The sequence below is a fragment of the Cordyceps fumosorosea genome, assembly GCF_001636725.1.
Source record: "Cordyceps fumosorosea ARSEF 2679 chromosome Unknown scaffold_5, whole genome shotgun sequence".
NCBI lineage: Eukaryota > Fungi > Ascomycota > Sordariomycetes > Hypocreales > Cordycipitaceae > Cordyceps > Cordyceps fumosorosea.
In genome coordinates this window covers 521,359-538,015 of record NW_017387305.1, presented here as the reverse complement: position 1 = coordinate 538,015, position 16,657 = coordinate 521,359, and the positions used below count along the sequence as shown (strand labels likewise).

The 16,657-nt window shown below is 55.3% G+C and overlaps 6 protein-coding genes across 6 annotated transcripts; 4 read left to right on the top strand and 2 right to left on the bottom strand.

The window, feature by feature from the left end:
• Window positions 1-479: 479 nt before the first annotated feature.
• On the top strand, window positions 480-1,740 carry ISF_02877 (Cyclin-like protein; the record flags this gene model as incomplete). Its single annotated transcript, XM_018846483.1, has 2 exons — window positions 480-668; window positions 739-1,740. 2 exons carry the CDS (start codon window positions 480-482, stop codon window positions 1,738-1,740), a joined length of 1,191 nt encoding a protein of 396 aa, XP_018706211.1.
• A 2,578-nt stretch (window positions 1,741-4,318) lies between these two features.
• ISF_02876 (sterol desaturase) lies at window positions 4,319-5,410 on the bottom strand (the record flags this gene model as incomplete). The annotated part of the gene is made up of 1 exon (XM_018846482.1): window positions 4,319-5,410. One exon carries the CDS (start codon window positions 5,408-5,410, stop codon window positions 4,319-4,321), a length of 1,092 nt encoding a protein of 363 aa, XP_018706210.1.
• Window positions 5,411-9,928: 4,518 nt separating this feature from the next.
• On the top strand, window positions 9,929-10,537 carry ISF_02875 (Thioredoxin; the record flags this gene model as incomplete). The annotated part of the gene is made up of 3 exons (XM_018846481.1): window positions 9,929-10,065; window positions 10,163-10,267; window positions 10,339-10,537. The coding sequence occupies 3 exons, from the start codon at window positions 9,929-9,931 to the stop codon at window positions 10,535-10,537; spliced, it is 441 nt and encodes a 146-aa protein (XP_018706209.1).
• A 539-nt stretch (window positions 10,538-11,076) lies between these two features.
• ISF_02874 (kinetochore protein nuf2) lies at window positions 11,077-12,468 on the top strand (the record flags this gene model as incomplete). Its single annotated transcript, XM_018846480.1, has 1 exon — window positions 11,077-12,468. The coding sequence occupies one exon, from the start codon at window positions 11,077-11,079 to the stop codon at window positions 12,466-12,468; it is 1,392 nt and encodes a 463-aa protein (XP_018706208.1).
• Window positions 12,469-12,652: 184 nt separating this feature from the next.
• Window positions 12,653-13,276, bottom strand: ISF_02873 (hypothetical protein; the record flags this gene model as incomplete). Its single annotated transcript, XM_018846479.1, has 1 exon — window positions 12,653-13,276. One exon carries the CDS (start codon window positions 13,274-13,276, stop codon window positions 12,653-12,655), a length of 624 nt encoding a protein of 207 aa, XP_018706207.1.
• Window positions 13,277-15,162: 1,886 nt separating this feature from the next.
• Window positions 15,163-16,464, top strand: ISF_02872 (hypothetical protein; the record flags this gene model as incomplete). Its single annotated transcript, XM_018846478.1, has 1 exon — window positions 15,163-16,464. The coding sequence occupies one exon, from the start codon at window positions 15,163-15,165 to the stop codon at window positions 16,462-16,464; it is 1,302 nt and encodes a 433-aa protein (XP_018706206.1).
• Window positions 16,465-16,657: the final 193 nt, after the last annotated feature.

Sequence of the window (16,657 nt, the reverse complement as noted above, 5' to 3'; positions counted from 1 at the left end):
GGGGAAACTTGTTCGATCCCCGCAATTCCGCTTCTTCGCAATGTCTCTGAGCGACGGAGATGCGGTTCTGCAACGTGCACAATGCTAATCAGGAGCCTTTGATTCTCTAGAGCCCTCGAGTCCTTTAAACCAGTCCTTCTCCGACCCTTTCTTCACTCTCGACTCTTTCGTTACATGGTCCTGGCAGCTCTCTCGCCAGCGATCCTTGGTCGACATTAGTCTCACGCTCTTTATTAATACTCTAATTCTTTAATTCCCTCCAGCAACCGGCTCTATCTTTGGCCCGGCAGCTCGAGTTTCACTCTTTACACAACAGTCGCCGACCCAAGATTCCTGGAGAACCTGCCAGCCATTCCTTGTCCAACGGCATTCACCACCAAGACATAGCTCACACGCCGCCTCTCTTATAATATTTCAATACCGATCCAGCTTCTCCGTCCATCGACTACGAGGAGCTTGAACATTGTCCGTCCGCAATCATGGCTTATTCGCACCAAAATGATTCCTTCTTCATTGAGTCGGACGAGCCAAACTATTCGCGGATTAATGCCCGCTGCGCCGCCAAGATGATAGCCCGCCAACGGCAGGACATCATTGCCAGTGAACTCTCCAGACTCGCTGGTGAAGAATACCTTGAGGATATCCTGCAACACATGGCCAACATGGAGGTACGAAAACTTGGTCACCAGCTCCGCCACCTACCATCCACCTTGGACCCATTGACTGACTTCATCACAGGAGGAGACCCTTGCCGATGCTAACCTGATCGACTTGCAGCGTGAGGTTCAATGGTTTATGAGACCGTATCTCATCGACTTCATCATCGAGGCCCATGCCGCCTTCAGCCTGCTACCCGAGACTCTCTTTCTCACCGTCAACCTGCTGGACCGGTACTGCTCTAGGCGAGTCGTTTACAAGCACCACTACCAGCTGGTTGGCTGTGCCGCCCTCCTCATTGCCGCCAAGTATGGTGACAAGAAGGACCGCGTTCCCCAGATTGCCGAGCTCAACAACATGTGCTGTGGACTCTACGACTCGGGCATGTTCACCCAGATGGAGATGCACGTTCTCAACACCCTCGAGTGGGCCATTGGCCACCCTACCGTCGACTTCTTCACTCAGCTTATGGCTGCTGAGGAACGGGATGACACTGAGGTGGAGCACATGGCCGCCTACCTTTGCGAGATCGCCTTGTACCACCGCGACTTCGTCTCGACGAAGCCCTCGATGATGGCCCGTGCCTCCCTAGCCCTCTCTCGCGCCATCCTTGGCCGACCCGAAGTTAGCGACGGTGAATGGGCACATACAGAGAACGTCACCCTCTTGACCCTTTCACAGCATCTCAGCCAACCTTCGCCCACATTGGCACGCAAGTATGCCACACCAGAACTGTCTCGCGTCTCGCAGCAGCTTGCCGACTTTATGGCCGAGCAGGCTGCTCTGGCCCGCCGCGCTGCCGATCCTCCTTCGCCTCCCGTGGAGATTACTGCCAAGCCTTCAAACATTTACAGCACTCCTCAAAAGGGCCACGGCGCCGCCCCGTGCTACCAGGGCTACCTCACCCCTCCCATCACCCCCGAAGGTGTCAGCTTTGGCCACGGCGGGCAGGCACAAAAACAAGTCTACACTTCGTTGCCTCCGAGATGTCCCGTTACGCCCACACCGCATCACAACCAAGGGGCAATGTACCCGGCACAAACGCAACAAGGATATGCGGGTCAACATCGCATACAATATTGAAGCATGGCGAATGTCATTTGAGCATTGCATACATTGCGGTGTGTTCAAACGCCGGAGTCTCGTACTGCACATAATCTCGGGTCCTGGCGCAACATATTACTCTTTCTCGTCATTCGGAGTTGCACATGTGCATTGAAGAATGGCTTCCACTTTTCTCTCCTTTACGTCATGGCATTTAGCGACTTGGTTTTTCCTTCATTCTCTCATCATTACTTTTCCTTGCTCTTGGCTTTTTCCAGCTGCATATTCGGCAAGAAAAGAAAAAAAAGCGTTCGACAACTAAAAAAAAATCTCTGCGACATTGGGTCCGCGGGCCGGCAGAGTTGATTTCGCATGTTACATCATTTTGCACTTTCTGCACCATTTTCTTTGGGAACGCGAGCCTCCACGGGCTTGGAGCACAATGGCCCTTCGTGGAAGTTGTTTTTCTGGAGGATTAGACTACAAAGGGGGCCTGGCCAGCCTTACTAGGGACACAAGAATGGAACAGCGGCCAAGGGGAAGCGAAACAAAACGATACCCAAGTCTTTGGTCACAACTGACGAGAAGGCCGCGCAGGGACAGACCAATGCCTACAATATTATTATTATTATTTGGAATAATGGGCTTGGAGACGCCTGCCTGGCACTTGTTCAACTGGGGGGCGACTAATAACTTAGAAGCGGTCAATACAGCCTGGCATGCATGGCCCTTGGGGATAAGGGATGTCTGGCCAGGAGCTTGCTATTGATGACGGGGCAAAAAACCCGGGTTCAATGTATGGGTAGTTGTAAAAACAGACACAAAGAAGTAAAATACAACCTTTTCAAGGGCAATGAATCTATTGGTCTCGTGCAAGTGTTTGCGTGTGAGGGATGGGGTTGATGACGATTATCGACCGAGTGTGGAGCGAGTTTAATGAGCCAACAGTCGAGCCCTATTCATTGTGATGCTGGGGTTAATAGATGTTGCCATGGGAGGAGCCTTCTTGCCCAGCCGTGCCACATGGCCACAGCCAGCACATATTCATCCACCTCGGCTTTTATTATAATTTACGCGGGGCATATCTGCAGAATATTTGCTCCTGCAAGATATGACGTGACAGGGTTGGTGGGCAGGGCTGTTCGTGTACCTGCCGATCAATCCAACAGGATATTTATTTCGAGGATAGTTATCATCCTGATTGTGGGTTTTGCTTCCCTCGATGCTCTCCGGATCGTCACATTGGAAGGTCTGTCACTTCAAGGGAACAAACATACTGGGTAGTCTAATTGGCGACGTCCGTTCGTACTTGGTATCTGTGTAGGCTCCAAGTGTCTTGAAAAGGGCCCCCCGCCCCACGCCATCGATCGACCGTGGTTGCTGGAATGGAAAAGGGGAGAGGGATGGGGGGGTCTCAAGGGAGAAAGAACAATGAGGGTTTTCGCGAGAGCGCTAGTTGGGAGGCCGAGACATTGGCGCACCGTCAATAGCCCATGGGGGGAGGAATCTGCGACTCTTTATTTGCTTCCCTCCAGGCCGGTCTACTTTGTACCTGTCATTTGATGGATTACGGTAGGGCAACGTTGAAAAGTTCCGTGCATAGGGTAGGTATATGCCGCCGCACAGTATTGCTCCGATAACATCGCGCAAGTTATTCCTGTAATTTTTTCCCGGTTCTAAAAATCACATCGTGCTCAATAGACACATTTAGTAGACGGAAATATAATATCCCATATTATGAGTTGTCGTAAGCCGTTGTTGGCCGCCGAGCAGTAAGACTGCATTCCAGGCAAGCGTAGTAACTTGATCCATCCAGCCTACCAAACCTCCCTGCCCCTTGTACTGGGTCCCAGGAACAGCACCACGAGGGTACCAGGAAAGCAAGACGAGATGAACTCCCAGGCGTTTCCGCGCTGGGTAGCTGAAGCGAAAAGGGTAGGTATGTAGGCGTGTGCTGGAATGGCACAAGTGGGGGCGCCATACCAGGGTATTTCAACATGCGAATTTTTTTTTTTTTTTTCAAGATTAGGGCTTTTTATAGGCCTTCTAAGGATATACTTTGACGCAAGGGTGAAAAGGTTCAACGTGCGGACCTTTTTTCAAAAGTTGGCAAATTTAAAATGATGCTGCGTTTCGCGCCAGGTTGCGCTGGTCGCGTGGTGCGCGCGCCGCTTTGCATATCCAGCCAAGATGACTTTTTTTTGGAACGGCGCGCTTGAGGCTCCTCTCTGTGAGAGGGAAGGGGAGAGTCAAGAGAGAAAAAAGTCGGGCACTTGTCGGAGGGCTGAGGGGTGGCATGATGTGTGGACGAAATTCTCCGACTCGAAGACATCTTGACCAGGTCGAGATTCAAAAAATGCATCAGCCAAAAATAGGCATGCCTTGTCTGCCATGCTTGCCAAGAGCTTACAAGCCAGGTTCGGAGTCATGTTAACTGTATTTACCAGTATTCCAAGTAGCTCTTGTAAATACGAACGTTGAGGAGCGAAAGGCTATATCACACCCCTCCAAGCGCATAATATGACCGAAATGCAATTTCCACAACTCCAGCAATGACTCAAGCGCCATAAAACGAAGGCAACATGTAATACAACAGATATTCGGGCCAACTAGTTCGTTAGTTGTTCTTCTTAGCCTCCTCCTCCGCCGCGGCCACCTCAATCTCAGCCAGCCGCTTCAGGACCAACCCCCTCGCGCGCTCCTCGTTGCCGTCCACGCGCGCGCGCGCCTCGCCCAACGCCTCCTTGTACTTCCTGTTCGTCCCGTGCCACGCGTCCAGCAAGCCCGCAGGCCCAAAGTTCTCGTCAAACGCAAAGTGGTGGAAGTCGTGCTGCAGGTTCGACGGCAGGCCCGGCAGGTTGTACCCGGAGTGCGCGACGACGGTGCCGAACTCGAGCAGCAGGAAGGCGAAGCACTGCTGGGACCAGTGGTGGGGGACGAGCAGCGTGCCGAGCGCGTTGGGCAGCAGGTTGGACAGGACGTGCTCCGCGGCGGTGCAGTAGGTGGCGGCCAGGCCGACGGGCGCGGCGAACTCGTGGTGCTTCTTGTGGAAGCGCGCGTACAAGGCGCGCGAGTGGAACGCCCGGTGCACGTAGTAGAAGCCGACCTCGGTGCAGAGCACGTCAAAGATGACGGTGGCGACGGTCCGCGCGGCGGAGGGCAGCGCGGAGGGGTGAACCGGTCGAGGGGGTGCGAGGCGCGAGACTACCAGGAGCAAGGGAAGCGCGACGAGGACCTGGTTGCGCAGGGAGACGAGGCAGATGCGGGCGTAGTCGTGAGGGGAGACGCGCACAAAGGGCTGCGTCTTGTAGCGGAAGAGCCAGCGGGGGCGGCCGGTCAGGTCGGCGAGGGCGAACAGCCCGCCCCACGCCCAGAAGAAGACGGAGGTGAGGAGGAAGGTGCCCCAGAGGTTGACGGCGGCGGCGCCGTAGACGGCGTCGAGGTGGGCGTAGAGCCGGTGGGCGGCGGCGGAGCGCTGCCACAGCACGAAGAGCCCGACGACGACGACGTTGGCGGCCCGCGAGCCGAAGGCGCCGCAGGCGAAGGCGGGCGTGGAGTACAGCCAGCGGCGGGCGTGCGGGATGACGGTGCCGTCGAGGTCGGTAGGAACGAAGTGGCGGGATGCCGGCGTGAGGAGGGCGGCGGTGGCCTTGGAGGGGGAGGAGGTCCGGGCCGAGACGGTGTCGGTGTGAATCGCCGTGCTTGACATGATCAGGTATGTATACCGGTATACTCTCCTTGTCGACGGGTGTGATTGGGATGGAGATTGGCAAGTTGGAAGAGATGGATGGGCTCGAATATATAGCTGAATGTGCAAAAACATGGGCAGGAGGGGGTCCTTGCCGCTCCGGAGCGCGAAAACCTGGGGAAACCAGGCCTGTCCCTGAGTGGCTCCGGCGCCCCGGCTCCGAGGCCCCGCCACCAAGCAGATGCTAACTGCCCGCGGTGGCAACCAGTTCGCTCGACTAGTCGATAGTCCATACGAGCGCGCCACTCAGCGACTACATGATGGCTTCGCTGCCAGAAGGTGGGCCGACTTCTCATCTCATGTCGCCCGTCAGGCATCGGAGTCGCGGCACAACTTGTACTCGACCGCGATCGACAATATTCCGATGCCGTTGATGGAATCCACATTGAAAAATTATCATGCGAAAATCACATGGTTGTAGAGTGCCGACTTGTATCTCGTCATGGCTGGTGGCTGGGCATTGGGCATGCCGAGCTCACGGCGCCCAAGACTCGTGTCAAGCTTGGGATGCACCTGTCGAACCCAACTTTGTTAATCCTCTGCTTCTCTCGTTAGAATTAGCTCATATGCATGCGGCAGGAAGAAATTCGCTCCCGATCCGGAACGGTGCCGGCCTCCCGCAGCGACCGGCGGAGCATTGATGACCTCCGACGCAGCGGATCGGATCGCCTGTCATGAACATGATGGCTATGCATGTGCCACCTATTGATTTCGGAGAGCCCGCGTCGCCCCGGAGACAATGGAGTTGCTGCTTTTGCGGTCCAACGTAAGGTAAGCTGCCGACGGAGCTCCGGCGAGCCCGGGGGGGACCGAGGTGCTACCTTGCCAACGATATGTGCCTTTTAGAACCGCGACACACCTGGTAACGCCGATTCCTTGCCCAAGCATATTTATATCGATATTATTGGCACCCGCCAACAAGACCTGCTCGACCAACGACCCGCCTGCAAAGACAAGGCACACTAACTTTTCACGTTGACCAAAGCCCCAAGTGACGGGAAGTGAAGCGCGTTTTCATGAAAGAAATTGATACGCGGATAAAGTCTATCTAAAAGCTACCTACCGTCGCATGCATCATCTCCTTCCTGAACAAACCTCGCGCGTACAAGAAATCTCCCTGTCCTCGAGCAACTCCTCACTTTTTCGGAATGCCGCACGGCGTTCCGCAGTAGCCGCAACACCGGCCGGGGATCACCCAGACCTCCTTGCCCTCCTCCGCGCATTTTGGGCAGCGCGTGCCGGGGTAAAAGCCCCTGCTCGTCGCGCCGCCATCGGGGGTGGTGGTGTTGGGGAGCGGTACACGTGGGAATGGGCTGGGTGGGAGGAGGCTGGCGTTATAAGTCAATGTATCCGACTTGCTGATACATGCGACCATAGGTGGCAGAAAGCACGGGATCCCGTCCGCTCTCCCATAGTTAACCTGTCAACCGGCAGATTAGTAGTTGGGTCGGTGACGACCAGCGAACACCGGCTGTTGCATGTTTCTTTTTGTTTCCTATCTTATTCACTCTCTCTCACTCTCTCTCACTCTCTCCTTCTTTCCTTTTTGAAAACGTTCTTCTTCACCAGGTTGCTGGAGCTTTTGGAAGTGAACTTGGGCTTACCTCATTGTTTAGGTTGCGGGTGGGTTGGTTCTGGGTGGTGGGTTTGTCTAAATAGCTGAGTCTGAAATATCTTGAACTTTTTGATTTGCTTGATGATTCGGAGAGAAGATACCTCGATTGCGGGGGAGATTCGGGCCTTTTATAATCCCGCTTGAAAGCGTGCGATACCTTGAATCAGACACCCGGCCATTTTGGTGACCAACACGAGACAAGAAGCTATTCACCGTCAGCCAATGTGGGTACGAGGGCGAATCACTCAACGTACAAGAAGTCTCGAGAGGTTGACACTGCATGAGTAGACGCTTTGTCTGATGGTATGTTATTCAAAGCTGGGACATTTTCAAACTTAGCATCTTGTCGTCATGTCGTGGACGGTTGGGCGAGGTGGCGGGCGGGCTTGGGCAGCTTGCCAATGCGAGTGAAACCAGGACCTCGTTACTCCAGGAGTATTTATAAGGCAAGGACTCAACAGGCATAAAAGGCACAACATGCAATGCGACGACCAGGCCCGTTGTCCATTGGTCTGTCGGATGTGCTTGGCTCTAGCTCCAGCGTCATGCATGTCGCCGATCATCGGCGCTGTTGGCCTTTGTTGGCTCTCGTTGGCCATTGCTGGAACCGTGCGGAAAATGCTTTCAGAGTTCCGTTCCTGGTCAATCTGTGTTTCGCAGCGGATGTCTAACACAGAAGTAATGCCCGAAGGTTGCCGGGGACCTGTATTCGCCGTCACGTCAGACCTGAGCCGCTATCCGACCATCATCAACCGTTGCTCGAGAGGGTGTCTAGACTGTACCAGGCCCTGAGACCCCTTGAAAATGATGCATTGTTAGGTATTCCTTAAATGATGCCTGCTCTTGATGACGGGCGCCTTGGAAAGCCCCCATCCCGACAGCGGTGCGCTGGTGAGATCCTCCTGTGTATAACTGCGGAATAGGGGATTACCCGATGACAACAGAATGTTTTTAGTTGTCGCCGTTGCAGGGCTTCGCATCAATAACCACAAATACTCTACCGCACCACTCGTCTTACGTATTCGACTACAATACGCTGTCGGATATGTAGCGGCGGTACTTGCAATTGTCGCATCTGCGGCCTTGAGTGGTGGGACTGATGCAATAATGCATGTTGGTACGAGCCCATGGTGCCGGGCATGAAGAGCTGAGTGCGGCGAGCGCGGGCCGAATCGTTTCTATGCGGATGGCGAGGAGAGTCGGCTTTGTGCGGTGGCTTTGGTGGCCAGCCTGCATGAATCTTCTGCCTACCTATCAGGGCGCGCCTCGCCTCGAGACTTCGGTGTGCATACTAGCCCTGACCACCCATGCCAGCCACGCATGAATTGAGGGACGGAGCAAGGGTTGCTGTGACACTTGTGCTTGCCAATATTGTGACCGAGGCACGAATTCGGAGTGTCTTGGTACACCAACAAATAATAGTAAGGAGAGGTCTTTCTAGAGACGAAACGGCACGACTCATGATACCTGCGCTCCTTCAGTTGCTTCGACTTTTGCGCCCGATACCTGTTGGGCGCGAGTCGCGAAGATCAAGGTTATGAAACATGCGGATGTGCGGGAAAGTTTGGCATGTGTTGCGTGTATAGTTGGCTTCGAAAAATCGCGGGGCTGGCTCTTGGAAGCCCTTATTCAAAGAAGCCATCGCAACGCATTCGGACCGGAGATGGGGCTAAGAAAATCGCACTAAATCGATCCACAAACAGACCCAGCCAAGCAACAAGTTGGCTTTGATAGATGGGACGTTGCGAAAGTACAACTCTGTCGCGGGCACTTTGGGGTGTAGCGCGGACGGATACTAGGGATGTTGGTTGGGCCTTGTCGGCTGCTGTTGTTCAGTTTTTCTGGTCACTATGGTTTAGTGTGGTAAATAGGGTGGCAATAGTAAGAGTCTTATCAAGGATGGCAAGGATAGCTGGCATAGTACGGATAGTAAGGGAAACAAAAAGAGAGTGTAAAATAGAAACGAGTCAATGTTTCGCTAGAGTAATCCTCATACTTACTAATTCTTCAGCTTGTGATCCTACATGGACTAATAAATGCAATACAATACGCGCGAAATCTAAATAGCTAAAGCCGTCGCCTTTATTAATGCGGTTGTCGTTGTCATCTAGCACATGTCCGTCTCGATCTGAGTCGATCGATGTTGATAGCTTGCTCGATGGTCTGATGCAACTAGTCATTGGCTTGGACACAAATACCGCCCGCGAGTGGCGAGCTTGAGCGCGGATCTAAAGAAATCCCCCGAAGAAAACCCTTGCGTCGCCTGTGAGGAGCAACCATGTTATCTGCCAAAAGTCGGGACGGGTTCGTCAATGTAGAAGAGAGAAAATGATTCCATTCGCAGTTCTAGAAAGCCATGGATCTAGTGGCTGGTGCAGAGCATCGTGGCGCAGCCTGTTTTTGTTGTGGCTTACCAACAAAAAGCCGCCCACACCGTGACGCCGTTCCGAGTCCTGACAAATAACCACCAAACTAGTGAGGATTTTTTTTATTACAAACTTGTTAGGCCATTGATATGCTTACTACATAAATAGAGGGCCAATGCAAATTAAGTAAAAATAGCAGTGAAGCCGTACTGGAAATCAACACCCCTCTGACTACTACCTAACTAGTCGGTACACTTGCAGCCAGCAGGCACATTGCGTCATTTGCACAGCAAGATCATAGTCCTGTTGCGACAGATCTGCCTGACAAATCAAACTTCAGAGCTCATCCCGCCGAGCAACCCACTGAACACCTGCCAATCGCCATCACATCACCTACTGCAGCTGGGCAGCCACGACCATCTGCACAGCCCTCTGACGTGTTACCTGAGGTATAAAGGCAACCCGCTCCCACTCGATCCACCCCAGCTCGCCTTCGAAATGTTCTCATCATCACGCATCCTCCGCTCCAACGCTTCGCGCATCGCATCCATCGCTCGCCCGACCGCATTTGCTCCCGCCCAGAATCGACTCTTCCACGCTACCCGTCCAGCTATGACCGTCCACGTTGTCGAAACGTATGTGCCACCTACTATATACCCTTCCAACGCATCAGCCGCCACCAGCCGAGCCGATTGAACCCGGACGTGACTTCGCCCTGCTAACACTTCCCAGCGCCGACGAATTCCGTCAGGCCATTGCGAACAACAAGGTCGTCATTGTCGACTGCTACGCTGACTGGTGCCCTCCCTGCAAGGCCATCGCTCCCGTCCTGGAAAAGTAAGATGCCAAAAATGCCCCCGACTCGATTCACTGTTCCGCGCGCATTTCTGACAGCTTGATTCTCCCAGGCACTCCAACTCGGACGACTTCAAGGACAAGGTATACTTTGTCAAGTTCGACACCGACAAGATCCCCGAAATCTCCCAGGAGCTCCGCGTCAGCTCCATCCCCGCCTTCTTCTTCTTCAAGGACGGCAAGCAGGTTGACAACTTTGTCGGCGCCAACCCCGGCGAGCTCCAGCGCCTGCTGAAGACGCACTCTGCCTGAGTAGGCGAACCACGAGGGTTAAAAAAGAAAACCGACATCGAAGAAATGAAGAAATGAATACATTGCGTGTGGCATTGCGCTCGACACGGATAGTGGGAAAGAGGCGTTTTACATTACGCTTATAGGTTTCTATCATAAAGCCTGCTGGTGAGATTATATAGCATGCGAATAGAACGGGCACAAAATAAACATAACTTGAATAATCAAACCGTGTGCAACCAAGGCGCTTGGGGGTTGATTTCTGTAATGCTTCGATCGGCCTCGTCTTTTTTAAGGTCATTCCTTGCATGCAAATATTCAACGCTGTTCAATTTTCCATCTCAGTCTACGGATAAACTACCAGTGCAGGCCAGCGCAGACTGTAGCTTAGCGTGGAGCACTCAACGCGGGTCGGCGCCAGCCCATTGTTTTCGTTTCCACAGCAACACCATCGACTTTAACGTGTTTATCCTTTAAGCATCATCACCACAACCCATACATTGCCAGCCATAGATCGGAAGAAACAGACGACACAGGCATCTACCTAAAAACTCGCAAAAATGGCGTACAACAGAATGAGCATCATACCCCAGCAGCAACAGCAGCAGTCGCGCTCGCGCAAAAAAGAGGACGAAGCCGACGCGTTTATGCGCCTGCCTGATAGCGAGATTGTCGGCTGCATCACAGAAATCGGCATCAACTTTAGCATTGCCGACCTACAAAAACCGAACCCAGCGCACGTACAACAAATTTTTGAATGGTTCGCCGAGCTGCTCCTCAATGCCACCCGCGAAACCGTCGACCCCGCCATGCGCGCCGCCGCCCAAGACATCTGCGGCGAGTATGCCGACGTGATACACCCGGATACGCGCAACCTCATGGGATTTTACGTGTCGCTGCGCCGTCTGCTCCTCGAATGCGGCATTGCCGACTTTTCTTTCAACGACCTATACAAGCCGACGTACGAGCGATTAGTCAAGATCTTCAGCTACCTCATCAACTTTGTGCGCTTCCGCGAGTCGCAGACGACAGTAGTGGACGAACACTACAACAAATCAGAGGGCATCAAGAACCGTATCGACTCACTGTACGCGGCAAACCGGGACAACGAGGCCCGCCTCGAGGACATGCAGAACAACCGCAAAGCCATGGAGGCGCAGGTCGCCGAGAAGACGGCGCGGAACGAGGAGCTCAAGCAGCGACTGCTCGAGCTGCGGCGAAACCAGGAGCGTGTTGCGGCGCGCCTCGACGAGGCCAAGCAGCGCAAGACGGAGCTGACGGGCGTCCTGGAGCAAAAGACGCAAGAGAAGCTGACCCTGCGGCAAGAGAGCGCCAAGTTGCGACCGTACGTCCTGCAGAGCCCGGCCGCGCTGCAGGACCACCTGACGGAGCTGCGCGAGATCCTCAACAACGACAAGTCGCACATTGACGCGCTGGACCGGCGGGCGCGCGCGCTGCAGACGTCGTCGGACGCCTTCGGCGCCGTGTCTGTCGACGTGGAGGCGTGCATCCGGGTGCTCGAGGAGATCGCGGCGGAGCTGGGCAAGGAGGAGGAGGAGCTGGCGCGCAACGCGCGGCAGAAGGAGGCGCTGACGGAGCGCGGAAACGACGCGCGCGAGGTGGAGCGCGCGGAGGGCATGCTCAAGGGCCAGCTGGACAACTGGCACGCGCGGGCGGAGCGACAGCGCGAGGCGGCGCGGGACTACGCGGAGGCGGCGCGGAAGCGCGTGCTGGAGCTGCGGGAGGTGCACGCCCGGCTGACGGAGGAGCAGGCGGGGCAGGGCCGGGAGATGGCGGTGCGCCGCGTGCGCATCGAGCAGAAGGAGAAGGAGATGCAGGAGCTCAAGGAGACGATCGAGAAGGAGGTGCACGCCGCGCACGACGAGTACCTCAAGATGGAGTCGCACATTAAGCTGTACATTACCGAGATGGAGCAGGCCATCTCGCTTTGAGTACATGTGTGTTTGAGCGGTTGCTTGTAACTTTTTCAGTTAACGACTTCATGGATTCGGCATTGGGCGCGGCGTTGGTAGGAATACCCCTTTGGATATTATGGAAGAAGATAATACAAGAAACGTTCCATTTTAAAAGCCCTTTTTGTGTGTGCGTGTGTGTGTGTGTAATAAACTCGATGCGTCATGAATCGTCAAACGTAAACCACCGTTGTAGAATCACCCTCGCAGACGTGCACGGCACACCCCACGTCCCGTCCTCGCGAGGCTCTGCCGTCGAGCTCAGCAGCGGTATCTGCTCCTCGTACGCCGCCCACCTCCCCTCGCGCTTGCGCCGTGCAACTTCTTCTTCTTCCTCCTTCTCCTCTCCCTCCGCCTTCCAGCCCGTCGGCTCCATCATCACGGCCGCGGAGCCCGCACGCGTCGCCGCCTCCACCAGGCACGCCGCGGAGCAGCCGATCGCCTGCGCGGACCACCACCCGCCGCCGCGGTGCAAGTCCAATAAGCCGTACACGAGCAGGTGGGCGGCACCGGGGAGGACGGAGGCGGATAGGTGGGCGCGTAGGTGGGCGACGCTGGGGGCGAAGGCGACGCGCACGCGGCGGGCGACGGCGACCCGAGAGAGGGTGGCCCGGAGAACGTCCTCCTCCGCCGGTTGGTCGTGGAGCTGGGAGACGGCGGAGCGGAGAAAGTCGGAGCGCGCAGCGCAGATGAGCACCGTGGTGTTGGGGGGCGGCGGCGCGTCGAGGATGTGGGAGAGGAAGGCGGCGGGCGTGGCGGGTGGGAGGATGAGAGGAGTAGAGTCCATCGTGAGGCGTGTGAGGGGTGATGCGCAGCTCAAGGGGAGACTCGGACTGGGCGTGGATATGGAGAGGGTGGGCATTGTATGACGAGGGAGTGCAAACGAGACGGAGTGACGATGCGGGATCAACATGGGTGTTGAATCTAGGTAGCTAGTGTATTTGGTAGGCTGTTGTCGCTGGTTATGCTATTCTGCGACAACGTCATACATAAAATCGCATAGGTCATTTGTTAAACGGAAAGTAAAAGACAAAACCGCTGATTACTGCGACTGCTATCGCAATCTGTCGATGGTGATGCTAACGAGAGTCGCTGATATCCGTTAGCAAGTAGGTAGGTAATAAGGGCCGTTTCGAATACGGATGCTGTTACAACCACATCAACGCCAAAGTGGTAAACAAGATGCAGAGTATGCCTACGTATTTACAACATTTTTTTCGTCGACAGTCTCACGACGGCGGCGGGAAGAAGGATGGCAATGTTGAAAACAAGCTGCTGATGGGAGAGGCAGAAGGCATCGAGGCTTGCTTGCATGGTTTGGTGGGGTCAGTGGACTGGCGGTAAAGACAAGGCCATGCCAACGGACCAGCAGTTGCGTGTTTGCAGGGATGCTGTAGTGGGCCTGAATCATGTATTGTGAGCAAAATCAGCACATGATGGTCATATCTATATATAATAAGTGCCCGATACCTGTCAAGCCGACATGGCAAAATGTCGAAAATGTGACAACTGGAAGTGCTGCAAAGTACAGATTAAGAAAGCCACGCAATCTGCAGCACAACAACCCTTGATCGGTTGCAGTAGCCTCCTGTAGGGAGACCTAGGGGTCCACAGGATTCGGCAGGTGAGCAAGTTATGAAGAGGGTCGCAGACTGCAGAGTGCATAAAATCGATGCAACATGCAGTTATCTTGTTTGTACATCTGAAACCATGAAACTTGGCGACGATGGGAATCCAAATTAATGTAGAAGAAATGATGATGGATGAAACGCAAACGCCCGTGTTACTGTCACTAGGTATTTCTATTTACGGGTGACTAAGCCTCCCGCCTCTCTCGCGTTCCGTACTCGGTACGCCCTTGTGACAGCGAGGCCGGTCAGCCTGCAGCCTGTGACGCAATCAATGCCTGAGCGCGTGATGTGCTCGTCTCGAGGGTGCCTGTTTTGACGCCTTTGCGACGGGCAATGGGCGATGGAAGGATATCTGTCAACAATGAACTTGATGCGAACTAACAATCTTTTCTCCTTCGCCTTGTCTTCCAAAATACATCTTCATCTACAGCATTTGTTCAAGACACTTGCCGAACTGCAGAGTACATCGTTTCTTTCCTGCAACTGCTCTGTCCGTTGCCCACTAAAATCCGCCCACTATACCGCCCCTTCCTTGATCCCCCCGCTCACGTTGTCACTGGCTCGTGAGCCCAACTCGACTAACTCTCCTCCCATCCAAGCCCTTTGTTCAAATCCGTCTTCGCCTTGCAACATCTTCAAACCTCTGTTTCCCTTTTCCTCTTTCATATCCTCCTTTGTCTATCCCACCCTCCTTTCATCTCATTTCTTTCATCACACTGTCGCACAGCGTCTTGGCAGCCCTCCTCAACACAGCCACCAACCCTTGCAACCTATCTGTTGGTACTGCCGACTCGCAGCGACAGCGTCTCCGCAGTCGCAGATCGCCTTGTCACCTTATCAGCCCGATTAGGCGGGGTTGCCCAAAAAGACCAGACCGCCTGGTACGAGTTCGTCCTCGAGTCGTCGTTTCCCCTCCGCGCGCGCGTCAACCACCTACATTCACCCTATCGATAAAAAAGACATCCCGCCCTTGACATACTTTGTATTCATCTTGCTCTCAACAACAATACCACCTTCACACGCCTTTGACCTCTCCGGCATCATGGAAAACCAGGCCACCCACAGCAGGCATCTCGGCCGCAGCGTCTCACAGCCCGAGCCGCGTCCGAGCCCCAGCGTACATCACAGTCGTCGATTTGACGGTGCGAGCGACACTTTCCCTCCCGCCCAAATATCCCTCCCTCTAACTCGTGCAGAATCGTGGGTCGAACTTTCTTCCCAGCCGTCGTCCTCGTCCCTCTCGAGCGTCGATAATGAAATCGTCACCACCGGACTCCAGGTTGGCAGCCCCTTCCAGCGACGCCGCCGGCTGCACCCCACCGCGCGTTCCCTCTCCCACCAGCAGCCGACGGTCCTCCGTGTCGCCAGCGCCAGCAGCCACGAGGAGGAGGAGGAAGAAGACGAAAGCGACAGTGATGAGGACCGCGTCATGACGAGCTCCGCTGAAAACATCCACTCCTCCGAAAAAGACGCCTCGGACGGCTCCGACGACGAGTCCGACGACGACGACGGTGACAACGCCACCACACTCGGGCGAGCCTCCGATGCCCCCGTCTTCCGCCCTCACCCCAACGCCTTCAGCCACCCTCCCGCCGGCCCGGCTCAGCGCCGCTACTCGACCAGCTCGGCTGAGCACCCCCACCCGCACAGCTCCTTCCGCCGCTCCTCGTACCCACACCGGCAGCCCCGCGGCCACCGCGGCACGCCCAACTTCATGTCTCCTTCAGTCCGCGAAGACAACGACGCTGCGCTGCGGGCGTCCCTCACGACTCTACTCTCCTGTGCCGCCGCAGCCCGAGGCCTGCCCAAGAACAAGGAAGAGACGGACGCCCAGCGCACTGTCCGGACAGGCGTTACGCCTAACAACCAGCCCATGGAGTTACGGTTCATCCCCGAGTCGGCGCTCACCGGCGAAGATAAGCAAAATGAAGCCGAGGCCGGTCCGTCCACTGCCCGCCGCCAGCACCCGTCATCCGGTACCGTATCGCCCAAGTCGAAGCGGTCCGAGTCAGCCGGCCGTGGACCGCGACCAGCGAAGAAGAAGCGAACGGGGGCGTCGACGACAGGTGCTGATGCCGAGTACGCGCTGATTTCCCCCACGCTGCTCAGCTGGGTTGTCAGCGCCGGCGTCGTCGTCCTCGTATCTGTGGTTGGGTTTGGCGCCGGCTACGTCATCGGCCGCGAGGTCGGCCGCGAGGAGGCGCGCGGGGTCTTGGCTGCCAGCGTCAGCAGCGGCGGCGTCAACGATACCACGGCAGCCGGTGGCGACGTCATCCGCTCCTCGGTCGGACTGCGTAAGCTGCGCTGGAGCGCTGTCGGCAGGAGCATCGTCGCTCAGGCTTAGGTTTCGGGAACAAGGGTAATATAAAACATATACACGCATGCGCAGAGGCAAAAACATCTGCGCCTCTATGATGATTTCGCGTTACGATACGGAGTTGGCTAAATATGAGTTTGGGTTTATCTGCTTCTCAAAGGGTGGTATTTTCGTTGTTGGTACGTTGAACAATCTGCAATTGGTAGATATGATTTCGGAT